The sequence below is a fragment of the Hyla sarda genome, chromosome 10, assembly GCF_029499605.1.
Source record: "Hyla sarda isolate aHylSar1 chromosome 10, aHylSar1.hap1, whole genome shotgun sequence".
NCBI classification, from domain to species: Eukaryota; Metazoa; Chordata; class Amphibia; order Anura; family Hylidae; genus Hyla; species Hyla sarda.
In genome coordinates this window covers 131,146,040-131,174,002 of record NC_079198.1, presented here as the reverse complement: position 1 = coordinate 131,174,002, position 27,963 = coordinate 131,146,040, and the positions used below count along the sequence as shown (strand labels likewise).

Sequence of the window (27,963 nt, the reverse complement as noted above, 5' to 3'; positions counted from 1 at the left end):
TTTCACTGAGACTTATTTCTCCTTGTGAGCTGAAATGAATAGGACGGCCTTATGGTCAACAAGGGGACTTATACCTGTTGCCTTCTTACTCACACAGATATCAATAATAAAACCTTCTCCAATTAGAGCTTTCCTGGCAAAATCCTCATCATATTTGAGAGCATGGAGCTTGTCTTTCCCAACAGTGTAAAATGTCATGTATAAAACTCCAACTAATATAAGGTGTCCTCCAGGTTTCAGTAACTGTGAGATCTTCCTCAGATATCTTATGTATTCATCTTTATCTTTGGAGATAACATCTAGGAGCCAAGCGCTGATGATACAATCTGCTGGTGGTAAGACAACCGGATCCATTATATTTTCTTTGTCGAGGTCACATTTTGCGACATGTTGAGCGGCTTCTCTCACTTTTGCTTCTTTGTCCTGTAACTCGATGCTGAAGTACATGGAAAAAATGAAGAAAGTGATTGTTAAACACTCAACCTGAATGGGGCAGCAAAAAAAAAAAAATAGTTAGACCTGGAATATCAGGTATTTTGTTATTCTGGTTACTGTGGAAACGCTCTGTTCTCTGAATGATCAGCTGACATTGTTGGCTTTTCACCTGCTTAGCTCCTTATTTAAACCCTCAGTATTCATCCAGGCATTGCCTGTGAAAGAGCTCATACTCCTAGCTAGTGTTTATACTGTCTCCTGAATTTCTGGCCTATTTGACCCATTGGCTCCCCTCTCTGACTCCTCTCCTGTCTCTGCAATTTGGCTTTTCTTTTATCTCTTGTTACTGACTCAGCTTGTGGACTGTGACATATTTTGTGTGTATGTTTAGTTATTTTTTCTGTTAGTGTGTGTTTTTCCATACAGTGTCCCGACCTCCGTCTGTATTGTAAGTTTATTTTGTTGATGTTTTACACCCTGCACTTATTCAGGAAGGAACTGTAACCGTGGTTGTAGACCTGTCACCTAGGGTGGGTACGCAAGTAGGCAGGGCAAGTGGGAGCTATTGAGTTCAGGGCTTCACTCTTCCCAGCCCATACGTGACATTTTCACAGGCCCATATACCTGCATTAGCCTTGCTCCTGCTATGGAAGCTATGTCTGCTTTGGTAGGGCAAATGCAGGGTTTGATTCAGGATTTAGCTGAAAGACTTCAGCAGTGTGAGTCTTCTCTTTCTCAGTCAGCATCAGTTCAGACCTTGACTCAGAGACTACAAGATCAGGAGCAGTAAATCCTGAGTTTATTCGCTGGAATCCAGGACCTGGAGTCTGCCCATACCCAGGTGTCATTTGGCTCTGCCCCAGCTCCTGTGGAGCTGCAAGTTAGACTCCCGGATTGTTTTTCGGGTAACCGGAAAATGTTTAAGACCTTCTGTGAAAGTTGTAAGTTATACTTTTGTCTGAGACCTTACTCTTCTGGCACTTAGGCCCCGAGAGGGGGAATTATTATGTCTCTTTTGCAAGGGGTTGCCCAGGAATGGGTATTTTCCCTTGGTCCCGATGCCCCTGAGTTGACCTCCGTGGATTCACTATTTGCGGGATTGAGGTTCTTGTACGCAGAATCAGACCGTGCTGCATATGCTGAATCTCAGCTGCATACATTCACCCACTAAGTACCCAGGGCATACAGGTATGCCCTGATGTCCTGGGACTTAAGGACCAAGGGCGTACCTGTACGTCCATGGGAATTTCGGTCCCCATTGCATGGACCGGACAGGGATGCCTGCTTAAATCATTCAGCAGGCACCCTGTGTAAAACCCTTGGGGGGATCCTGAGATCCGCCATGATTTGCTGATTTGCTGAATTCTGACCAGCGAATCACAGCTTTTCTGGGCTGATTGGGTCTCTGGTGACCTGATCACCAAGAAAAAAGGGATGATCTGAGCTGTCAGAGACAGCCCCGATCATCCTAAAAGATAGGAGCGAGGTGGCAGGGGTGCCACGTCCACCTTTCCTCTGCAATTGGCAGGTCAGGACTGACCGGCGAATCGCAGGGCAGGGGTGGGGGGTGAAAGTTCAGATTCCCCTCTCTGCCCACCACTGGAAGTTCGGGCAGAGCAGGGGGAAATGATGGCGATGGCTGCTGAGGCCGTTGATGCGCGGGGGGGGGGGGGGGGGGCAGGACCTGCAGCAGTTACCTAAGATCGTGTGGCGACATCAGAGGCAGCAGTGAAGATAGCTGTAAAGTGGTCCTCACTGCTGCTTCTAGGAGTTTCAAAACTACAACTCCCAGCATGCCAAAGGCTGCGGCAATTCAAAGCAGCCTTTGGCTGTCTTGGCATGCTGGGAGTTGTAGTTTTGCAACATCTGAAGGGCCACAGTTTGGAGACCACTGTGCAGTGGCCTCCATACTGTAGCCCTTCCAGATGTTGCAAAACTCCAATTTTCAACATGCCCAAACAGTCCAGGCATGCTGGGAGTTGTAGTTTGGCAACATCTGGCCCTTCAGATGTTGCCAAACTACAACTCCAAGCATGCCTGGGCAGTCTAGGCATGCTTGGAGTTGAAGTTTTTCAACATCTGGAGGGCTACAGTTAGGACACCACTACACAGTGGTCTCCAAACTGTTCTCCAGTTGTTGCATAACTACAACTCCCAACATGCCATTTGGCTGTCTGGGCATGCTGAAAGATGTAGTTTTGGAAAAACTGGAGGCACAATGGTTGGGAAACTTTGTCTGTTTACTAACTCAGTGCTTCCCAGCCCGTGTGCCTCCAGCTGTTGCAAAACTATAACTCCCAGGATGCACTGACAGACCATGCATGCTGGGAGTTGTAGTTTTTCAACAGCTGGAGGCACACAAGTTGGGAAACACTGAGTTAAGTAACAAACTCCCATTGTTTTGCAACTAATGTGCCTCCAGTGGTTGCATAACTACAACCCCCAGCATGCACAGGCAGCCAAATGGCATGCTGGAAGTTGTAGTAATATGCCTCCAGCTGTTGAATAACTACAAGTCCCAGCATGCCCTTCGACTACATGCTGAGAGCTGCAGTTTTTGCAACAGCTGAAGGCACACTGGTTGTGAAACACTGAGAGTTTGTTGCCTAACTCAGTGTTCCGCAACCAGTGTGCCTCCAACTGTTGCAAACTTTAACTCCCAGCATGCACTGATAGACCATACATGCTGGGAGTTGTAGTTTTGCAACAGCTGGAGGCACATTGATTGATAAACACAGAGTTAAGTAACAAACTCTCAGTGTTTTGAAAATAGTATGCCTTCAGCTGTTGCATAACTACAACCCCCAGCATGCTGGTAGCTGCAAGTTTGAGATGCAGAAAATTTTCTGCTGCTGTTAAAACTCACTGTGAACCCCAGCCCATGTGAATGTACCCTAAAAACACTACACTACACCTACACAAAATAAAGGGTAAAACACTACATATACATATACCCCTACACATGCCCCCCCCCCCCCCCCTCCCAATAAAAATTAGAAATATCTAGTACGGCACTGTTTCCAAAAGGAGCCTCTAGCTGTTGCAAAACATAAAAGTGCCAGTCTTTCCCAAAAAGAACTCTCAGCATGCCTGGACAGTCGGTAGATGTCCGGCAATATTGGAAGTTCTTTTTGGGAAAGACTGCCATAGGGTAAGTGTAATTCTTGCATCCGGGTCCTTCCCATGCAAATCCCTAATTTAGGCCTCAAATGCGCATGGCACTTTCTCACTTCAGAGCCCTGTCATATTTCAAGGCAACCGTTTAGAGCCTAATATGGGGTATTTCTGTAACAAATTCTGGTTTGCTCTTTCTCCTTTTACCCCTTATGAAAAGTTTAAGTTGGGTCACACCAGCATGTTATTGTAAATAAATAAAATAAAATTACGCTAACATACTGGTGTTGCCCCATACTTTTCATTTTCACAAGAGGTAAAAGGACGAAAAGGCTCCCAAATTTGTAACAACATTTTTTCTGAGTACGGAAATACCCCATATGTGGACGTAAAATGCTCTGTGGTCGCACAACAACAAGGAGTGAGAGAGCGCACTATGTGCATCTAAAGTGAAAGTAAACTAATGCCAGTTAGCTCAGGGGGCTGTTCAGGATCACTGCTGCGAAATCACGCCATTCCGAACAGCTGTAGGACAGCAGGAGGGTCCCCTACCTTCCTCCTTGCTGTTTGATCGCCGTATGACTGCTCAGTGCCTGAGATCCAGGCATGAGCCGTCAAGCAGCAGAATCATTGATCAAGGGTTTCCTAAGAGAAACCATTGATCAATGTAAAATATCAGAGTGAGCAGTGTCATAGCCCCCTATGGGAGCTATAACATTGCAAAAAAAAAAGTTAAAAAAGATTAATTCCCTAATAAAAGTTTGAATCACCCCCTTTTCCCATTTAAAAAAAAACTGTGTAGATAAAATAAAAATAAACATATGTGGTATCGCCATGTGCGGAAATGTCCAAATGATAAAAATATCTCATTGATTAAACTGCACGGTCAATGGCGTACGCACAAAAAAATTCCAAATTCCAAAATAGTGTGTTTTTGGTAACTTTTTATATCATGAAAAAATGAATAATAAGCAATCAAAAAGTCCAATCAATACAAAAACTTCAGATCACGGTGCAAAAAATGAGCTCTCATACCGCCCTATACACGGAAAAATTAAAAAGTTATAGGGGTCAAAAGATGACACATTTTCCTGCATGTAGTTATGATTTTTTCAAGAAGTACGACAAAACCAAACCTACCGTATATACTCGAGTATAAGCCGAGTTTTTCAGCACGATTTTTCAGCACGAGTTTTGAAACCTCCGGAGGTCCGCAGGTTGAAGACCACTGCGGCCTTCGACATCATCCAGCCCCCTATCACCCCCCTTTAGTTCTGTACAGTACTCACCTCCGCTCGGCGCTGGTCCGGTGCTGCAGGACTGTCAGGAGAGGAGGTCGTCCGGTGGGATAGTGATTCCGGGCTGCTATCTTCACCGGGGAGGCCTCTTCTAAGCGCTTCGGGCCCGGCCCCAGAATAGTCACGTTGCCTTGACAACGACGCAGAGGTACGTTCATTGCCAACGTACTTCTGCGTCATTGTCAAGGCAATGCCTCTATTCCGGGCCCGCAGCGCGGAGAAGAGGCGCCCCCAGTGAAGATAGCAGCCCGGAACTACTATCCCACCGGACCACCTCCTCTCCGGACAGCCCTGCAGCACCGGACCAGCGCCGAACGGAGGTGAGTACTGTACAGAACTAAAGGGGGGGGGAGAGGGGGCTGGATGATGTCGAAGGCCGCAGTGGTCTTCAACTTGCGGACCTCCGGAGGTTTCAAAACTACAACTCCCAGCAAGCCCGGACAGCCGATGGCTGCCCGGGCTTGCTGGGAGTTGTAGTTTTGAAACCTCTGGAGGTCCGCAGGTTGAAGACCACTGAGGGCGGATGATGAGAAGAGGATGATGAAGGGGGGGTTTGGGATGATGAAGGGGGGTGGGGATGATGACAAGGGGATGATGAAGGGGGGGGGGGGGTGGGATGATTACAAGGGGATGATGAAGGGGGGTGGGGATGATGACAAGGGGATGATGAAGGGGGGGGTGTTGGATGATTACAAGGGGATGATGAAGGGGGGTGGGGATGATGACAAGGGGATGATGAAGGGGGGGTGTGGGATGATTACAAGGGGATGATGAAGGGGGGTGGGGATGATGACAAGGGGATGATGAAGGGGGGTGGGGATGATGACAAGGGGGGGATGTGTGGGATGATGACAAGGGGATGATGACAGGTGATGATGATGAGGGTCTGGATGATGACAGGCGGTGATGATGATGAGGATGTTAATGACGGGTCTGGATGATGACAGGGGGGATGATGTATTTCCCACCCTAGGCTTATACTCGAGTCAATAACTTTTCCTGGGATTTTGGGTTGAAATTAGGGGCCTCGGTTTATACTCTGGTCGGCTTATACTCGAGTATATACGGTATATAAGTAGGCCATCATTATAATTGTTGGCACTTACAGAATAAATGTAAAGTGTCATTTTTAACGAAAAATGTACTGCGTAAAAATGGAAGCCCCAAAAGTTACAAAATGGCGTTTCTTCTTCAATTTTGTTGCACAATAAATTTTTTTCTGTTTCACCGTAGATTTTTGGGTAAAATGACTGATGTCATTACAGAGTAGAATTGGTGGCACAAAAAATAAGCCATCATATGGATTTTTAGGTGCAAAATTGAAAGGGTTATGATTTTTTTAAAGGTAAGGAGGAAAAAATGAAAGTGCAAAAACGGGAAAAACTTCCGTCCCCAAGGGGTTAAGGAATATAATAATGGGTGGAGTGAGCATTTCCATCCCACAGGTGTCTGACAGATTTTTTGAACAGAGGTCCATGAAAATTAAAAAATGTATTTTTCATTTGCACAGACCACTGTTCCAAAGATCTGTCAAACACCAGTGGGGTGTAAATGCACACTGCCCCCCTTATTAAATTCTGTGAGGGGTTTAGTTACCAAAACAGGGTCACTTGTGTGTGTGTGTGTGGGGGGGGGTCCAGTGTTCTGGAAGCATGGGGGCTTTGTAAACGCACATGGTCCCCTACTTCCATTCCAAACAAATTCTCTCTCCAACAGCCCAATGGCGCTCCTTCTCTTCTGAGCATTGCAGTTCGCCCGCAAAGAACTTTGCATCCACATATCAGGTATTTTCATACTCAGATGAAATGGGGTTAAACATTTTGGGCTTTTTCTAAGATTACCACATGTGAAAATGAAAAATTTCGGGTAACACCAGAATTTTTGTGAAAAAAAATTTAATTTAATTTACACATCCGACTTTGTTGAAAAGTTGTAAAACACCTGTGAGGTATTAAAGCTTACGGTACCCCTTGTTATGTGCCTTAAAGGGGTGTAGTTTCCAAAATAGTGTGACATGTGGGTATTTTTTGGCTGTTCTGGTTTTCAAAATTGTATACCATGTGCGGTTTTTGTTTGCTGTTCTGGCACCTTAGGGGCTTCCTAAATGTAACATGCCCCCAAAAACCATTTCAGCAAAATTTGCTTGCAAAAAGCCAAATGTGGCTCCTTCTCTTCTGAGCATTGTAGTGCACCAGCAGAGCACTTGATGTCCACACATGGGGTATTTTTTTCGATTACCCCTTGTAAAAATAAAAAATTTGAGGAAAAACAGTATTTTAGTGAAAAAAAAATTAATGTACACATCCGACTTTACGGAAAAGTCGTCAACTGCTCACTGTACCCCTTGTTACTTGCCATGAGGGATGTAGTTTTCAAAATAGTATGCCATGTTTTTTTTTTTTCTTATATGGCATCATAGGGACTTCCTAAATGCGACATGCCCCCCAAGAACCATTTCATCAAAATTCACTCTCCAAAATCCCATTGTTGCTCTTTCCCTTCTGAGCCCTCTGGTGCACCCACAGAGCACTTTACGTCCATATATTAGGTATTTTCTTACTCGAGAGAAATTGGGTTACACATTTTGGGGGACTTTTTCTCCTTTTACCCCTTTAAAATTTCAAAAACCGGGTCTACAAGATCAAGTTAGTGTAAAAAATGGAGATTTTGAATGTTCTTCACTTTGCTGCTATTCCTGTGAATCACCTAAAGGGTAAACAAACTTTCTGAATGTCCTTTTGTATACTTTAAGGGGTGCAGTTTTTATAATGGGGTCATTTATGTGGTATTTCTAAGAAGAAGGCCCCTTAAATCCATTTCAAAACTGAATTGGTCCCTGAAAAATTCTGATTTTGAAAATGTTGTGAAAAATTGTAAAATTGCTGCTGAACTTTGAAGCCCTCTGATGTCTTCCAAAAGTAAAAACATGTAAACTTTATGATGAATATATAAAGTAGATCTATTGTTTATGTGAGTCAATATATAATTTATTTGGAATATTCATTTCCCTTATAAGCAGAGAGTTTTAAACTTAGAAAAAATGCAAAACTTTCTAATCTTTCATGATTTTTTTAATAATTTTTCACCAAGAAATGATGCAAGTATTGACAAAAATTTACCACTATGTTAAAGTAGAATATTATGTAAAAAGAAGATCAGAATGCAGAGAGCACAATTACAAAAAGGAGTCCATGTATTCTAATCCAACACCACAGTTCTCAGTCTTATTCAGTGGCCATAGCTGTAATGCAATATGCTACTGACAGGGTGTCAATCTAGTACAGAAAAAGGTATGATAATCCAATAATATAGATAGAAAGAATAGGTTGCACTCACCGTCCTTGTAGCTTTTTCAGGGTACAAACATTCAGTGCAGCAGGGAGATATTCCGATGCGGGTGCTCAGAGCCTCTGAGCACTCGCATCGGAATATCTCCCTGCTACACGGAATGTTCATGCCTTGAAAAAGCTATGAGGACGGTGAGTGCAACCTATTCTTTCTATCTATATTATAAAGTAGAATATGTCAAGAATAAAAAACTCAGATTCAAAGTAAAACCATCCCAGAGTTATTAATGCTTAAAGTGACATTGGTCAGATTTGCAAAAAATGCTTGGGTCATTAAGGTGAAAATGGGCTGGGTCCTTAAAGGGGTTATCCAGGAAAAAACTTTTTTTCTATATATCAACTGGCTCCAGAAAGTTAAACAGATTTGTAAATTACTTCTATAAACATTTTTTTTAATCCTTTCAATACTTATGAGCTTCTGAAGCTGTTCTTTTCTAAGTGCTCTCTGATGACACATGTCTCGGGAAACGACCAGTTTAGAAGCAAATTCCCAAAGCAAACCTGTTCTAAACTGGGCGTTTCGCGAGACAAGTGTAATCAGAGAGGACTAAGACAGAAAAGAACAACCGTAACTTCAGAAGCTCATAAGTACTGAAAGGATTAAGATTTTTTAATAGAAGTAATTTACAAATCTGTTTAACTTTCTGGAGCCAGTTGATATATGAAAAAAAGTTTTTTTTCCCTGGAATACCCCTTTAACCCCTTAAGGACCAGGCCATTTTACACCTTAAGGACCAGAGCGTTTTTTGCAATTCTGACCACTGTCACTTTAAACATTAATAACTCTGGAATGCTTTTAGTTATCATTCTGATTCTGAGACTGTTTTTTCGTGACATATTCTACTTTAACTTTGTGGTAACATTTTTATGGTAACTTGCATCCTTTCTTGGTGAAAAATCCCAAAATTTGATGAAAAAAATTAAAATTTAGCATTTTTCTAACTTTGAAGCTCTCTGCTTGTAAGGAAAATGGATATTCAAAATAAAACATTTTTGGGTTCACATATACAATATGTCTACTTTATGTTTGCATCATCAAATTTATGAGTTTTTACTTTTGGAAGACACCAGAGGGCTTCAAAGTTCAGCAGCAATTTGGAAATTTTTCACAAAATTTTCAAACTCGCTATTTTTCATGGACCAGTTCAGGTTTGAAGTGGATTTGAAGGGTCTTCATATTAGAAATACCCCATAAATGACTCCATTATAAAAACTACACCCCCCAAAGTATTCAAAATGATATTCAATAAGTGTATTAACCCTTTAGGTGTTTCACAGGAATAGCAGAAAAGTGAAGGAGAAAATTCACAATCTTCGTTTTTTACACTCTCATGTTCTTGTAGACCCAATTTTTGAATTTTTGAAATTGGTAGAAAGGAGAAAATTTTTGCTTGTATTTGAAACCCAATTTCTCTCGAGTAAGCACATACCTCATATGTCTATGTTAATTGTTCGGCGGGCGCAGTAGAGGGCTCAGAAGGGAAGGAGCGACAAATGGTTTTTGGGGGGCATGTCACCTTTAGGAAGCCCCTATGGTGCCAGGACAGAAAAAAAACCCACATGGCATACCATTTTGGAAACTAGACCCCTCAGGGAACCTAACAAGGGGTAAAGTGAACCTTAATACCCCACAGGTGATTCACGACTTTTGCATATGTAAAAAAAAAATATATATTTTTACCTAAAATGCTTGGTTTCCCAAAAATGTTACATTTTGAAAAAGGATAATAGCAGAAAATACCCCCCAAAATTTGAAGCCCAATTTCTCCCGATTCAGAAAACACCCCATATGGGGGTGAGAAGTGCTCTGCTGGAGCACTACAGGTCTCAGAAGAGGAGGAGTCACATTTGGCTTTTTGAAAGCAAATTTAGCTCTGGGGGCATACCGCATTTAGGAAGCCCCTATGGTGCCAGGACAGCAAAAAAAAAACACATGGCATACTATTTTGGAAAATAGACCCCTCAGGGAACGTAACAAGGGGTAATGTGAACCTTAATACCCCACAGGTGATTCACAACTTTTGCATATGTAAAAAAAAAAAATGTTTACCTAAAATGCTTGGTTTCCCAAAAATTTGACATTTTTAAAAAGGGTTATAGCAGAAAATACCCCCCATAATTTGTAACACAATTTCTCCCGAGTACGGCGATACCCCATATGTGACCCTAAACTGTTGCCTTGAAATGCGACAGGGCTCCAAAGTGAGAGCGCCATGCGCATTTGAGGCATAAATTAGGGATTTGCATAAGGGTGAACATAGGGGTATTCTACGCCAGTGATTCCCAAACAGGGTGCCTCCAGCTGTTGTAAAAGTCCCAGCATGCCTGGACAGTCAGTGGCTGTCTGGTAATACTTTTTATTTTATTTTGTGTTAGTGTAGTGTTTTTAGGGTACAGTCGCATGGGCCGGGGGTTCACAGTAGTTTCTCGCTGGCAGTTTGAGCTGCAGCAGAAAATTTGCCGCAGCTCAAACTTGCAGCCGGATACTTACTGTAATCCTCCGCCCATGTGAGTGTACCCTGTACATTCAAATTGGGGGGGGGGGGGGGGGAACATCCAGCTGTTGCAAAACTAATACTCCCAGCATGTACGGTCTATCAGTGCATGCTGGGAGTTGTAGTTTTGCAACAGCTGGAGGCACACTGGTTGTGAAACACCGAGTTTGGCAACGAACTCAGTGTTTTGCAACCAGTGTGCCTTCAGCTGTTGTAAAAGCTACAACCCCCAGCATATACGGACAGCGGAAGGGCATGCTGGGTGTTGTAGTTATGCAACAGCGGGAGGCATACTACTTTGGCTGGGGATGCTGGGGATTGTAGTTATGCAACAGCTGGAGACACACTGGTTTGCTACTTAACTCAGTGTGCCTTCAGCTGTTGCAAAACTACAACTCTCAGCAGTCACCGACAGCCAATGGCCTTCTGGGAGTTGTAGTTATGCAACCAGCAGATGCACCACTACAACTCCCAGCATGAACTTTAGCTGTTTGTGCAAGCTGGGAGTTGTAGTTAAACAACAGCTGAAGGTACACTTTTCCATAGAAAGAATGTGCCTCCAGCTGTTGCAAAACCTTAAGTCCCAGCATGCCCATAAGGGAAAATGCCAAAATTTGTAACCCCATTTCTTCTGAGTATGGAAATACCCATTGTGTAGACATCAAGTGCTCTGCGGACACACTACTATGCTCAGAAGAATATGGTTTATGCTGAAATGGTTTATGGGGAGCATGTCGCATTGAGGAAGCCCCTACGTTGCCAGAAAGGGAAAAAAAAACACATGCTATTTTGGAAACTACACACCTCAAGGAACGTAAAAATGGGTACAGTGAGCATTTACACCTTACAGTTGTATGACGACTTTTCATTAAAGTCGAATGTGTAGATGGAAATTTTTTTTTTTTTTTCATTAAAATGCTGGTGTTTCCCCAAATTGCACATTTTTACAAGGGGTAATAGGAGAAAATGCCCCCCCAACATTTCTAACACCCATTGTTCTGAGTATGAAAATATCTGATATGTAGATGTAAAGTGCTCTGCGGGCAAACTACAATGCCCAGAACAGAATGAGCGACATTGAGCTTTTGGAAAGAGAATTTGTTTGGAATGGAAAAATGTGTGTTTACAAAGCCCCCCATGGTGCCAGAACATATGACCCCATTTTGGGAACTACACCCCTCATAGAATGTAATAAGTCATGCATGGAGTATTTACACCCAACTGGCATTTGACAGATTTTTGGAACAGTAGGCTGTGCAAATGAAAAATTAAATTTTTCATTTTCATAGACCACTGTTCCAAAAATCTGTCAGACACCTGTGGGGCATAAATGCTCACTGTAACCCTTATTACATTACATAAAGGGTGTAGTTTCCAAAATGGGATCACATGTGGGGGGTCCATTGTTCTGGCACCATGGGGGCTTTGAAAACACACGTGGCCTTCAATTCCGGACAAATTTTCTCTCCAAAAGCCCAATGGCACTCTCTGAGTATTGTAATGTGCCCGTAAAGCACCTCATATCCACATAATGGCTATGTCCTTACTCAGAAGAAATGGGGTTACACATTTTGAAGGGCTTTTTTCCTATTTTCCCTTGTAAAAATGAAACATTTTGGATAACACCAGCATTTTAGTAAAAAAAAAAAAATTTTTCTTCATTTTCTCATCCAACTTTAACGAAAATTGTCAAACACCTGTGGGGTGTTAAAGGGGTACTCCGCCCCTGGCATCTTATCTGGCATCCTTTGGATAGGGGATAAGATGTCAGATCGGCGGGGTCCCGCTGCTGGGGACCCTGGGGATCGCTGCTGCAGCACCCCACCATCATTACTGCACAGAGCGAGTTCTCTCTGTGCGTAATGACGGGCGATACAGGGGCCGGAGTAGCGTGACATCATGGCTCCGCCCCTAATGACATCACGGCCCGTCCCCTTAATGCAAGTCTATGGCAGGGGGCGTGACAACCACCACGCCCCCTCCCATAGACTTGTATTGGCAGGGGCGGGCCGTGACGTCACGGGGGCAGAGCCGTGACATAACGATGCTCCGGCCCCTGTATTGCCTGTCATTACGTGCAGAGCGATCTCGCTCTGTGCAGTAATGATAGCGGGGTGCTGCAGCAGCGATCCCTGGGGTCCCCAGCAGCGGGACCCCGGCGATCTGACATCTTATCCCTTATCCTTTGGATAGGGGATAAGATGTCTTGGGGCAGAGTACCCCTTTAAGGCTCACTATACCCCATGTTATGTTGTGTGAGGGGTGTAGTTTCCAAAATAGGGTCACATGTGGGTATTTATTTTTTTACATTTATGTCAGAACCGCTGTAAAATCAGCCACCCCTGTGCAAATCACCAATTGAGGCCACCAATTTAGCCCTGTTGTGCGCCCGCAGAGCAATTTACGCCCACATAATGGGTATTGTCATACTCAGAAGAAATTGCATTACAAATTTAGGGTTCTTTTTTTCCTTTTACCTCTTGTAAAAATGAAGCTTGTTAGTGTAAAACATTTTTTTTTTTTTTACAATATCATGCAAGTGTAGATGCCCACTTTTCATAAGGGGTAAAAGGAGAAAAAGCCCACCAAAATTTGTTGGGCAATTTCTCCCGTGAATGGAAATATCTCATATGTGGCACTAAATTGTTGCCTTGAAATAGAACAGGGCTCCGAAGTGAGAGAGCGCCATGCGCATTTGAGGCCTAAATTAGGGATTTGCATAGGGACGGAGCCGGATGCAAGAATTACACTTGCCTCCGCTTCCAAAATTACCCTACGGCAGTGTTTCCCAAACAGTGCGCCTCCAACTTTTGCAAAACTCCCAGGATGCCAGGACAATCAATGGCTGTCTGGCAATACTGGGAGTTGATCTTTTGCAACAGCTGGAGACTTCATTTTGGAAACAGTGCCATACCATGTATACATAACTGTGTATACATAACTGTGTAGGGGTATATGTTTATGTAATGTTTTACTCATTATATTGTGTAGTGTAATGTACTGTGTAGTTTTTTTTAGGATACATTCACACGGGCGGGTGTTTACAGCGAGTTTCCTGCTGGGAACCCGCCCGTGTGAATGTACCCTGTACATTCACATGGGGGTGAGGGGCAAACCTCCAGCTGTTGCAAAACAAAACCTCCCAGCTGGCCTTTTGACTGTCTGTGCATGCTGAGTGTTGTAGTTATACTACAGCTGGAGGCACACTGGTTGCAAAACACAGAGTTTGTTACTTAACTCTGTGTTTCGCAACAATTATGCCTCCAGCTGTTGCAAAACTGCAACTCCCAGCAACAGCTGGAGGGACACTGGTTACGAAACACTGAATTAGGTAACAAACTCAGTGTTTTGCAACCAGTGTGCCTTCAGCTGTTGCAAAAAGCTACAACTCTCAGCATGCCTGGACAGCCAAAGGGCATGCTGGGACTTGTAGTTATGCAACAGCTGGAGGCATACTGCTAATACTCCCAGCATGCCCTTTGGTTGCCCGTGCATGCTGGGGTTTGTAGTTATGCAACAACAGGAGGCACACTGGTTGCAAAACACTGGGAGTTTGTTACTTAACTCAGTGTTTTGCAACCAGTGTCCCTCCAGCTGTTGCAAAACTACAACTCCCAGCATGTACGGTCTATCAGTGCATGCTGGTAGTTGTAGTTGGCAACAGCTGGAGGCACACAGGTTGCGAAACGTTGAGTTAGGTAACAAACTCTGTGTTTTGCAACCAGTGTGCCTTCAGCTGTAGCAAAACTAAAACTCTCAGCATGTACTTACAGCCAAAAGGCATGCTGGGCCTTGTAGTTATGCAACAGCTGGAGGCACACTACTGCAACTCCCAGCATGCCCTTTGGCTGTCCATGCATGCTGGGGGTTGAAGTTATGCAACAGCTGGAGGCACATAACTGACTTCTCTCCTGTTTCTGTGATTTGGTTTTTCTGTTATCTCTTAGTAAAGACTTGGGTTGTAGACTGTGACATGTTTTGTGTGAATGTTTACTTATTATTTAGTGTGTGTTTTTCCATACAGTGTCCTGACCTCCGTCTGTAAGTTTATTTTGTTGATGTCTTACTCCCTGCACTTATTCAGGCAGGGACTGTTACCTTGGTTGTGGACCTGTCGCTTAGGGCGGGTATGTAAGTAGGCAGGGCAAGTGGGAGCTGGTGAGTTCAAGTATTTACTCTTCCCAGCTCATACGTGACACCAAAGTACAAATTGCATATTTTTGATCATTTTGTACACTCTAAAAAAATTATAAAAAGTGACCAAAAAGTCCCATCAAAACAAAAATGGTACCGATAAAAACTACAGATCATGGTGCAAAAAACAAGCCCTGACACATCCCTCATACAAAAATAAAATATAGGGGCCGGAAGAGGACATTTTTAAACATGCTAATTTTCGTTCAATAAGTTAGAATTTTTTTTATTAAGGAGTAAAACTAAATCAAACCTATATGAGTTGGGTATCATTTTAATAGAACTGACCTAGAGAATAAATAATGTGTTATTGTTAGCAAAAAATTTGCTAGGTGGAACTAAAAGCCCCCCAAATTTTGCCCCCCCCCCCCCAAAATATATTTTGGCATAGATTTTATGGTGAAATGATTGATGTCATTACAAAGTGTAATTGGTGGCACAAAAAGCAAGCCCTCAAATGGGTCTGTAGGTGGAAAATTTTAAGTGCTATGATTTTTAGAAGGTGAGCAGAAAAAACAAAAGTGCAAAAATGAAAAATGGCCCAGTCCTCAGGGGGTTGATCTTGAATAGAAAAAATTATGTAGGTAGAAGATGTGTTGGCTAAGCATTTCCTAGATCTGCTTTATGTGTTTTCTGCAGTAATGACAATGACAGTAGGTTTTCCCTATAACATGGACAAATATTTTACCTCTTTCCTTCTAAGTCTACATGGATCTTTGTAGCATGTCCCCATTCAAATGCTCCAGTACGTGTGTTCAGCCATCTTTTTAGCTCCAGGATACATCTGTCTCGGACCTTCAGTATTATGATGTGTTTGAAAAACTCACTGGGGGCATAGAGATGGTGAATCATGGAACTAATGCTGAGGTCAATCAGGACATCTCCTCTTATATGACCTGTAGAGAGAAACTGAATATTAAAACATCACATATGATAAACTATTATATATGTTGTAAATAAACAATAACTAAGAAAAGCAGAAATTATCCTTAAATGTGTTTATTGGTTAGATTTGGTGTTATTAAAGAAGTACTGTGACCCTAGACATATAATCCTCTTTCCAAATGACATAGACATGAATGGAAGGGGCCTGACGTCACTACCACGGCCACCTGAAGCCGGTGTTCTGAATAAATGTTCAGAATGCCAAAGTGCCGGGCTAGAGATTTGCGGGGGTTCCTGGCAGCCAGATCCCCACAGATAAGATGTCTAGGGGTGGAGAATCTCTTTAATCTAATACCTACTAGTAACACTTTAATCCCTTAATTTATGCATTTTTTGTTTAACACTAAGAGCCATAGCTCTTGTACTAAAACCAAAAAAAATGTATATTATTTGTGTGCGGAAATTGAAAAGAAAACCACAATTTTGGAGGGTTTAGTTTTCAGGCTGTACATTTCACGGTAGTTTAGATGCTTTTCTATTATTGTACTGCTTGTAAAACAACTCAAACTTTTTTTTTGTGCATCACTTTGTAGCTGTTGATTATTAATTGATGAATATTTTGTTTCTAAGAACTGATACATTTTTACAAAAATGAAGATCCTGGAAACAACAATTGCAGATTTTAAAGTAATTGCCCCACAACAAACCCTTCAAAATTCCCCAATTTTCTGTATATTTCAAAGGGTAAAATAACTTTACTAAACCTTTAGACCCCTATAGTCTTCATGATATTTAAAGGGTACCTCTAATTGTGGTCCCACCGGCAGGAATTGTGCTTAGATTTTGCTGACATTTCTGATCCCATGACTTGAGATTATTGGGATCTTATTATTGGGATCTGGTGACAAATTAAATTTGCAGGGGACTTGTGGCAAAATTTGAGCACATATCCTGCCACTGGGACCACAATTAGAGGTGCACATTTATGATAACACTTGCTCTGCTCCCTTGGATATGTGTGAGAATTATATAGAGAAGCGCAGTTGTCTCCTCTGGTCTGTAAAAACCAAAAAAACATTTAGTAATTTACAATCAATTATTTTAAGTGCTGAGAAAAAAAATTATAAACATTGTCATAAAACTGTAAGAAAATATAAAGAACATAAGAATACATTCATACATACCTGGTTTGAAAGCTTTTGTTAAATTTTCAATGGGAAATTTCAAGAAATCATCTTCAAAGACCATATCAGGATTATCAGAAAAATAATGTTCCAGATGTTGTCTAGAATCAAATCCATGTATATGATAGATCTTATGTGTAGATGAATCCATCGTGTAATCTTCTATCACAGACAGGTGACTGTCTCTACACAGAGGCTTCACGTCGTTATATAATAACCAGGAATCATATTGCAGGTTACATTAGTAAGAATCACTTATAATATCATGTGTTATTGTCATCATAAGTCAGTCATGGGAACATGTGATAGAAATTCACCTGGAACATTCATGATCTTTAGATAAATCTCTGCACATCTTTTTACGATATATGTGCTGTATACTAGTGTTTAACCACTTCCCAACCTGGTAAATTAAAAAAAATTTTTTTTTTCCTTCTCACTTTCTAAAACTCATAACATTTTATTTATCAATCTATGTTATTGCAAAACCAGAAAACAATGATGTGTGGGATGATATCTGCTTCATCAGACAGATGATCTGGGGAGCTGGGGGATTTATTTTAGCCATGCACTGTGTTCTGCATACCATCTAGTTTTTTACAGTCTGCAGAAGAGAATAAAGCAGCAGTGTTGGAGCTCTACAGGAGACTAGTAAAGCTGTATGCCTGCCACCCAGCTTCTCAAGCCTTCTAAAGCCCCAGCAGTGATAGGCTGCTCATCCTTTCAGCACTTCAATGCTGCATTGCCCTCTCCCTGCCCCTGTACTTTTTTCTCTCCCCCTTTTCTCTCCCCCATTACTCTTCTCTCAGGCCACAATAAATCCTCTTTTCCCTGCCCTGCCCCTTTCCCTGCTCCTGCACTTACTATTCTCTGCACCTGCCTGCTAGACAGTTAAATCATACTCTGCCATATTCAAGTCGTTAAGGAGACTGGTAAAAGCTGAGTGACACACGATACACAGTTCTGGGCTCACATTACTTCCCCAGCTTTTCCAGTTTCTAAAGAGAATATCTTTCTAGCAAAGTGGTCATATTGGAGATCTTCAGGAGACTGATAAAGTTAAGTGGCACAAAATATGCATGCTACCAATCTTTTCCAGTCTCTTTAAGCCCCAGCAGTGATAGTGTGCTCGTCCTATCTGTACTTCAGTGCTTCCATGCCCTTGCACTTACTATTCTCTGCACCTGCCTGCCTGACAATTAAATCATACTTTACCTTGAAGTTGGTCTGGCAGCAGAAAGTTAAAAACACCTGGACAATCTCCGCAGCTCAAGGGTAATGTGGTCCGTAGATGTACCAGAAGTCCAATAGACTTTGTAGGGAACAGCTCACTCTGCGGGGTCGGCAATGACAGTATTCACACAGGCAGTAGGCTTCAAACGTCCAAGAGGATGTTTAATTTAAATGAATTTAGGCACAAAACATAGTGCAAACAAAAACAAAACCTAAGCATGTCCGGCTCTAACTAAACATCTGGATACCTCACTAATATAATGTGGGCCTAATGTCTTGCCCCAAGCAAACTCACAAAAGTTTCCATTGAGGAAGGTTCAGACCTGGTAGGTTTGAGCTGCAGTTCTGGCCGAGGCTGCTTCACATCTCAGTCTCTCCAGCAATCAGTAGCTCATCTGAGAAGACCTTGAACTAGAGAAACCCGTAGTGGACTAGGGGTGTGGACTGGAGCACTCCCACTTCCAACCCGTCCTCCAGTCTAGTAAATCCAGTCTAGGCAACATAAATAAAACAGCCCCAGCAGACTATGCTCTGCTAAAGATGGATAACCTTCTGGATTTCCCTTATCGTGCCTGGCAGAGGAAACCATGTGAGATATACACCCCATCCACCACTTTCCCGTACACTTTACCACATATCCCCCCCCCCCCTCTCTTCTTCAGACCAGAGGTCTGAGGACTTTTAGTGACCATACAGTACACCCTGGGCAATGCATCCGCATTCCCTTGTAATTTCCCCGGTCTATGTTCCACTTTAAAACTGAAATTTTGTAAGGAGAGAAACCATCTGCATTTCTCTCTTTATTTTGTTTCATCCAGGCCAGAGTAGTATGGTCTGTCACCAACACTAATTCTCTACCCAGCAGATAAGATATCTGGGACTCCAATGCCCACTTGATGGCAAGACCCTCTCTTTCCACTATGACATAATTTTTCTCTGCTAGGGTCAGTTTCCTACTCAGGTACATTACTGGGTGTTCTTCCCCATTCACCACTTGTGACAGGACTGCTCCCAAACCTGTATAAAACACATCCATCTGGACCAGAAACTGTTTGCTGAAATCTGGGGAAACAAGCACTGGCTGTTCACACAGGGCAGACTTTAGGCTCTGAAAAGCCTTTTCTGCCTCTGGAGTCCACTTCACCATTACTAACTTACAGCCCTTTGTTAAATCTGTCAATGGTGTAGCAATTGAGGCAAAGGTGGGCATGAACCGACGGTAGTACCCAGCTATCCCAAGGAAGGCCCTCACCTGTTTCTTTGTTAAAGGGGTATTCCAGGCCAAAACTTTATATATATACATATATATATATATATATATATATCAACTGGCTCCGGAAAGTTAAACAAATTTGTAAATTACTTATATTAAAAAATCTTAATCCTTCCAATAGTTATTAGCTTCTGAAGTTGAGTTACTGTTTTCTGTCTAACTGCTTTCTGATGACTCACGTCCCAGGAGCTGTGCAGTTCCTATGGGGATATTTTCCCATCAAGTACCCCATAATTGTAAGCACTGCGGGATCTGTAGGCGCTATATAAATAAATAAAATAAAAAATTAAATAAAATCAGGCACAGCTCCCGGGACGTGACATCATCATTGATCAGTTAGACAGAAAACTTCAGAAGCTAATAACTATTGGAAGGATTAAGATTTTTTAATAGAAGTAATTTACAAATCTGTTTAACTTTCTGGAGCCAGTTGATATATAAAACATGTTTTTTTTCCTGGAATACCCCTTTAATGACCTGGGCCAGTTCTGTATCGCCTCAATCTTATTGATCTGTGGTTTAACCAGCCCTCTACCAATAATATAACCAAGGCATTTTGCTTCCTCTAGACCCACTGGACATTCCTCAGGGTTTATGGTTAAGCCTGCATCACTGATGGCCTCTAACACAGCCTGTACCTTACAGAGGTGACTTTTCCAGTCAGATGAAAAAATTACCACATCGTCCAGGTAAGCAGCGGCATAATCACGAGTCTCAAGATTAGATCCATCAGCCTCTGAAATGTAGCAGGGGCCCCATGTAACCCAAATAGCATCACAACATAATGAAACATGCCTTCTGGAGTGGAAAATGTGGTTTTCTCTTTAGCCTCCTCCGATAACGGTATCTGCCAATAACCCTTTGAAAGGTCATGTGTTGTGATGTACCTTGCCCTCCCAAGCCTCTCAATAAGTTCATCTACCCGGGGCATGGGGTATGCATTGAATTTTGAGACCTCATTTAATTTTCTGAAGTCATTACAGAATCTCCACGTCCCATTGGGCTTTGGGATTAGCACAATGGGACTTGACCATTCACTAGTAGACTCCTCAATGACACCTAATTCCAGCATGTGCTTGACCTCAGAGGACCCTGCCTCCCTGCACGCTTCTGGAATCCTATATGGCTTTAGGTTTATTTAAATGTGAGGCTCAGTTGTAATATCGTGTTTTATTAGGTGAGTGCAGCCCAGTAGGTCAGAAAACTTGTGTCTGTTTTCCTGCAGGAATTCCCTCACCTCCTGCTTCTGGTGCACTGACAATGTCTTCCCTATTATTACTGGGGGAACTGGTTGCACTACATCTTTAACCTCAATCTGGGAGGCCACCAAAGCCTTGCAATCTTTCCATGGCTTGATCAGGTTTACGTGGTAAACCTGGAAGGGTTTTCTCCTGTCTGGTTGATGAACCTTGTAATTCACCTCATTCATCTTTTCTACAATCTCATAAGGACCCTGCCACTTTGCTGGAAACTTACTTTTGACGGTGGGCACTAAAACCCGGACCCTGTGCCTAGGATTGAAGGCCCTCACCCTGGCAGATCTGTTATAAATTTTGCTCTGGGCCTCTTGAGCTCTCTGCAGATGTTCTTTGACTATAGGAATCACCGTCGCTATCCGGTCCTGCATCTGGGCAACATGTTCAGTAATACTTTTATATTGGGCAGCCTCGGTCTCCCAGGTTTCTTTGGCAACATCTAATAAACCCCTTGGATGCCGGCCATGGACTGACTCAAAGGGTGAAAACCCTGTAGACGACTGGGGCACCTCCCTGATGAGGTAGGGTAATATACAGACCCAGTCCCGGCCATCCCTTTCTACTACCTTTTTTAGTATATGTTTTAGGGTTTGGTTAAACCTCTCTACTAACCCATCCGTTTGAGGGTAGTACACTGAGATATGGGTGTGAGTGATTTAAAAAAAACTTGCATAGTTCTTTCATGACCTTTGACATAAAGGGCGTACCCTGGTCAGTAAGGATTTCTTAAGGGATCCCTGTGCGAGAGAACATTTAAAAAAATTCCCTTGCAATACTTTTGGAGGCCATGTTTCTTAAGGGTGCCGCCTCCGGGTACCGGTTTGCATAATCCCCCACCACCAATATGTATTGGTGTCCCCTAGCAGATTTGACAATGGGCACTGCCAGATCCATGGCAATTCTTTCAAAGGGCACTTCAATAATGGGAAGTGGCACCAAAGGGCTACAGAAGTGTGGTGTTGGGGCAGTTAATTGGTATGTAGGGCATGAATCACAGTACCTTTTTACTTCTTCATACACCCCAGGCCAAAATAACTTTGGAGTACCCTCTCTTGTGTTTTGTTAGTTCCCAAATGCCCCCCAAATGGTTTAGGCACCAGAAGCTGTTCCACAGTTTCATTGTTAACTTTGGTGATCCGATACATGAGATCCCCATTCATGGCAAAATGTGGAAATTTCTGGTGAGCTTCTGGTTCCTGTGGTACACCATTTACTACCGTGACATTTCCCCGTGCAGTTCCCAGAGTGGGGTTTCTCAATTGCTGACCAGGTAGGGAAGTTTCTTCTTCTTCCCCCGCTAACACCTGCAAAGGAAAAAGATCATCACTATCCATTTCAGGTGGACCTACATTTCCATTTTGCCCCTCATTGTTACCATTGTTTTCAATAGTGGTTGTCACATGACCCATTATTAACAGGGAGAGGTATAGATTCTGCCAGAGTTTCTTCCCCGGCTATAGAAGTTCCCCCCCCCTTTTTCACAGCTCCCAGAAAAATGGGAAATCATGGCCTAGTATAACCGCATAAACACATTGTTTTACGACCCAACTTCATAGGTCATAGTTCCAGATGGAGTCACCAACTTAACAGGGGCCACAGGGTAGGCTACAATATCTCTGTGGATGCATAGCACTTTTATGTGTTTTTTCAGCACATAGTCCCTAGCCACAAAGCTGGCCCGAACCAAAGATACCAGGCTACCTGAGTCCAAAAGGGCCTTCACAGAGCAGTCATTTATATTTACCATGCATATGTATGGCTCATTCTTTGACCCTGGAACGGCTGCACGAGCAGATTCTGCGAACAGTGACTGTTGCCTGCTAGCGTCACACTCCATTGGCTATGGGGAAAGAGGGCAAGAGGTGGCTGTGTGTCCCCACTCATGACACCTCCAACACTGGCCTCTTTAGCATGGAGTCCTTTCTAGGACTGGGAAGTCCCTGGGGTTCAGGATCAGTCTTTTGCCCTTTCCCAAACTCTAGAGCCCTGCTCCTTTTCACACCTTTCCACACACCTCACTCTTGAACTCTCTTACCCACAGATGTCACAGGTTTGCCGATTCTGGAAAGTGCTGGTGCTGCAGGGACATCACGGAGGTAGTCCTCAGTCACTATGAACCTTTCCACCATGTTGACGAGCTGCTCAGCAGTCTGTGGGTCTCCTTGAGCAACCCACCGCTGAAGCTCTGCCGGGAGGGTCCTGAAATAATTATCCACTACGATCTTTTCCATGATCTGGGCAGGTGTAGAGAACTTTGGTTCCAGCCACTTTTGTACCAGATGAATAAAATCAGACATCTGTGACCGGGCGGGTTTTCCCTTGGTGTAGCTCCAACTGTGGACTCTCCTGGCACAAACAGCTGTCGTAACACCAAGGCGAACAAGGATCTCCATTTTTAGTTTAGCATAGTCACGGACATCCTGCTCCCTGAGGTCATAGTTGGCCTTTTGCGGTTCACCTGTTAGAAAGGGTGCAATCACTTCTGCCCACTCTGCAACTGGCAGTCTCTCTCTCTCCACCACTCTCTCAAATACGGTGAAGTAAGCCTCGGTGTCATCATCATGTGTCATTTTTTGTAAGACCAGCTGAACAGCCCTCCTCACATTCACAGTCTCAGGAGGGCTTTTCTCCCCTTGTGAGGTCTTAGCCACAACAGCCTCTCTGAGATTGTCCCCTCACCACAGGACCTGGGGCTCGTGGGCCGAGATCCCGTCGGAGGAGTCTGTTGTGAGTACTCCGCCACAGGCTGACTATTCTTCCTCCTCCAGCCCTGAGGTCATTCCTCGATCAAGTTTGCCAAGTGAACGACCGTGCTCTCCAAAATTGCTGCAATGGGTGTTCAGAGATGAGCCGGAGCTGATCGAGTACATGCACAGAGTACTTCAACCGTTACCTGGGAAGATACTCCCACCAATCCCAACTGCAGAGAGGGAAAGGGCCCATCATGAAGCCGAGCTGGAGGAATTGATGGAAAAGTTAAAGGCCCGATTCAAAGAACTCTACGCTCCAAAGCACGTACATTTGCCTTATGAAGAAAGAGTGCGGTATCAAGAAAATACCAAAGAAAGGGAGGCATTGTACATCCGTAAATGGGATCACCCCCTAGAAAGGGAGGAGCCATTGGAAAGGAGAAGAGCAACTGTGGCCAAGTTCGACAAGGTCAGAGATTATGGGACACTCCTTGACTGCCACACTGGGCAGACCATCCTCGTATACCGGCGAGCAGTGCAAAGGCCATATCTCCATAAGAAGTTCAACACCTTGGAGGTCGGTGAAATTGTGGAGTACACCCCTGTCCAGAGCCTTCGTGGAGAATGGACTGCAGCGGTCACCAGACCCACAGCCCCAACACAGCTTCCTTTCAAATATTTCCCGTCAACGAATTGGGAGTCGACAGGGTCTTCTCCTAAAGCCTCCACCGGCGCAGCCAAGGAGGAGGAGCTCCAACAGTCAAGTTCTTCTATGTATAGTAAAGAGTCAAGTTCAACATCTTCTATGCACAATAAAGAGTCAAGTTCTTCATTTTCTAGAGATCGTCGAGCGTCAAGTCCTGCTCAAGTTCAAGAAATCAAGCCCAAATTGGGGGCACCAAAGACCGTACCTAGGCCCTCTCGGAGCAATGAGAGTTTGCCTCCTGCACATGTACCAACGTATGTACCAAGGCCCTCTTCAGACATGGAGAGTTTGCCTGCTTCCAGGGTACCAACAAAAGGGTCATGGTTGCTCCTAATTTGGAGATGGTGCTCAAAATTTCTCTAGTACATATATCAAAATAGATATCTCACTTCAGAAAACACTTAAGGAATTGTAGCATATTTATACCCAATTCCTGCCACTGTTAGGTACACTTCTTTTCTCCTTTCATTGCGTGTGTGAGATGCTCTGCCTAGCCAGTAAGTGCTCTTGCTAATATGAAATTAAACACGTAATTCTAAGAATAACCTGGATAGGTTGTTTTGAAAGTGCTCTAGGGGTCAGTAGCGTGTAGTCGATAGACCCTAGCAGCCACACTTACTGTGACCTAGCTTCCGGCTAGCCAGTATACCTTCCGTGTACTAACTAACAGGTAACTTGTTGTTGGCGCATAGGATGTGTGAGATAATACAAATGTCTAGTCAGCTTGAAGCTAGCTGTATATAGAGCTGTACTAATGTCTAGTTAGCCTTTTGTATAGAAGTATGTGCTAATGTTTATGTTAGCCTCATAAAAATGTATAGAGAGCTAATAAAAATGTCTTAGGTAGCTATCTAATTGTCTAGTGAGACCTAATTGTCTAGTAAGCTTCAAAATGTATAATAGGTTTAATAAAGTATAGGAAGCTAGAAACTAAAGGATAGATAGCTTCTTTAAATGTTTAAATAGCATTAAATGTCTAGATAGCCTTATATGTCTAGATAGATTTCTAATTGCCTAATCCAGATACTAGGAAAGGTATCAAAAGAATGTAAATGTGTTTAGTCTATTTAGGATGTATAGCAAAAGTACAGATCATCCTGTTCTATAGCATCCTGTTCTAGTCCTAGTCCCTCTGTCTCAGGGGACAGACGTCGAGGCCGACTTATCTTTAGTAAGGGGGTTTGTGGTGTCCCGGTACCGCATCATATACGGTACCTATGTATGTTTGGGTCCCCATAGCCAGAGTCCCTAGGACATAGGGATCCCTGCCACTTATTTAATCCCTTGTTGCCTCTATTTCTACTAATAGACCAGTGGTCTATATAAGATTAATGTAAATATAGTGATATGTATGTAAATAAATGGTTAATTACCATATTTATCGGGGTATACCACGCACCGGACTATAACACGCACCCTCATTTTACCAAGGATATTTGGGTAAACAAAGTTTTTTACCCAAATATCCATGGTAAAACGAGGGTGCGTGTGTGCGCGTGTATACCCCGATACACCCCCAGGAAAGGCAGGGGGAGAGAGGCCGTCGCTGCCGGCTTCTCTCCCCTGCTTTTCCTGGGGTCTAGAGCCCTGCTGCCGGCCCTTCTCTCCCCCTGGCTATTGGCGCCGCTGCCCGTTCTGTCCCCCTGACTATCGGTGCCGGCGCCCCATTGCTGGCGCCGATAGCCAGGGGGAGAGAAGCGCCGCCAACAGCCAGGGGGAGAGAAGGGGCAGCGGCACTTGCACTTGGATTGTATTTATATGTTATCACTTTATGTTTTATATGGATTTATTCATTTTATTGATTGATTGTTGTAATTGATTGCACTGGGGATAAAAACCCCTAGAGTTTGTTATATCACCATGCTTGAAAAAAGCTCCATTGAGCAGCTGAAACGCCGCTTGTTTTTTGGGACAAGTTGGAATAAATACACAGTTGGACTGTGATCTGGTCGGGGTGCTGGCACCACGCATCCTTGGTTAAGTAGTTGATTTTGACATTGATTTTGATGAACTATATATATATATATATATTTATTTTTTTATTTTTTTACATATATAGTAAAATGTTTAGTATATGGATAGTAGTCTAAGATACTGTATTTCTATGGTCAAGTCCCTCACACATATATATCCTCCCCAAGGTGAACTTGGAGATTCTCTGATTTTTCTACAATACAGGGATTACATAACTAAGGCTGTTATTGCCCCTTCTCTAGCATAATTACAATATCTAATATTTCCATAAATATCTCTGTACTTTGATAAATCAGTAGTTATTTCATGGAATTTCTATGGCTCTGTACCTGTAAATAACATTTCTGTACTGATCCCAGGGTGTTTTATGGCACAAGATATCCCACTCACCACATTGTCTTTTACTGCTTTATATCTTGCTTTGCATTTTAACGCAATATATGAATTTATTAGGAATCTATTTTAGATTTTTTAAGCTTAATGACTTGTGAAGAATTCCCCAGTTTTCCTTTAGTCTGTTGAGAAAATCCTACATGGTTGTGCATTGTGTCTTCTATACAATTATACCCAATGTGTTGTCTGAATTTTTTCTATTAAATGTTTACTACTCTTGTGCTTCCTCTGTGTCGAATTTATAAAACTATTAGCAATAGCGCCGGTGCAAAGAACCTATTTTATACCCATTTGGTGTATTCTGTTTGTAGTAGGAGGCTCCACTGAGTGAGGGGATGAAGATGAGGAGGACTGCTAAGATCTAGTGTCCATATTCAGCTGCAGATAAAATGGCGGCATGCTGCACTTCTCCATGAAGGAGAGGATGGTGTCAGAAATGGCGCCAACTACCAAGATGAAGGGATTTTATATAGAAGGAAGCTCACAGATTGCTGCTGAAGGGGTGAGTCCCAAAATAAGTTAGTCAGTAGCCATGATGGTCGTGTGAACAGAGCCTAACATAAGGGACATAGTTTATTAGGGACTATTCAGACTATAACCTCCATAAAATCCTATTAGAAGCCTCACAGAAATGAAATAACAATCATTTTACTATTCATCTTAGGGACATTATTCTGCCATCATTTGACATCTTGTGACTTCTACAATATAGACGTATGATCATAAGAAGTGACAATGTGTTCTCTTATTATTCTGAGAAAAGTCAACAAAACCGAATATTTCATTTGCCACCGACAGTAAGATGCTTAGAGCGTGAATAGTCAATGGATCCTGTCCTGTTATGGTGGAGTTAGATTATTTATCATTATTTTTATATATATATATATATATATATATATATATATGTTTTTTTTATATTTTTGTCTCTATAGGACAAACATTGTCAGAGATGTAAGTTGCAGCTTCAGGTTATCAATATAAAATCTGTACTAGAGCCCCTTACTAACAAAAAACATGTTTATTATTGGTGTATTATAAGAGAGCAGAGAAGGCTTTGATTGTGACTATTACCTCTGCACTGCTTTGCCTGCACCCCCGTAACATTTCTTGCCGCCATATGTGTCCTTCTGTTTCTACACAATTTTCAGTAAAAATAACACCTTATCTTTATTCTGTAGGTCCATACGGTCACAGGGATTCACAATTTATATAGGCTTCATTTTATTTACTACTTTAAAAGAAATATAACAACATGCAGCAAAATTAGTATGCTTAAAATTGACATTTTCTGACCCCTATAACTTTATATTTTTCCACATATGGGGCAATATGAGGGCAAATTTTTTGTGCCGTGACCTGTAGTTTTTATCGGTACCATTTTTGTTTTGATGGGACTTTTTGATTGCTTTTTGGTAATGTTTTTATTGTATATGAAGTGACCAAAAATGCACAATTTTGGAATTTGGTACTTTTTAACATGTATGCC

The 27,963-nt window shown here is 42.7% G+C and overlaps 1 protein-coding gene across 1 annotated transcript; it reads right to left on the bottom strand.

Annotated features, from left to right (window-relative positions):
- Positions 1 to 12: 12 nt before the first annotated feature.
- Positions 13 to 17,103, bottom strand: LOC130293597 (indolethylamine N-methyltransferase-like). The gene is made up of 3 exons (XM_056542464.1): positions 16,953 to 17,103; positions 15,572 to 15,779; positions 13 to 436 (listed from the first exon to the last, which is right to left on the bottom strand). The coding sequence occupies exons 1-3, from the start codon at positions 17,101 to 17,103 to the stop codon at positions 13 to 15; spliced, it is 783 nt and encodes a 260-aa protein (XP_056398439.1).
- Positions 17,104 to 27,963: the final 10,860 nt, after the last annotated feature.

Excerpts from the sequence above, each read along its gene's own strand:
- LOC130293597 (XM_056542464.1), bottom strand. The coding sequence starts at position 17,103 with ATGGATTCATCTACACATAAGATCTATCATATACATGGATTTGATTCT. Across the intron at positions 15,780-16,952 it reads AACAAAAGCTTTCAAACCAG|GTCATATAAGAGGAGATGTC; the intron begins GTATGTATGAAT and ends TTCTCTCTACAG. Across the intron at positions 437-15,571 it reads GTAGACTTAGAAGGAAAGAG|CATCGAGTTACAGGACAAAG; the intron begins GTAAAATATTTG and ends CATGTACTTCAG.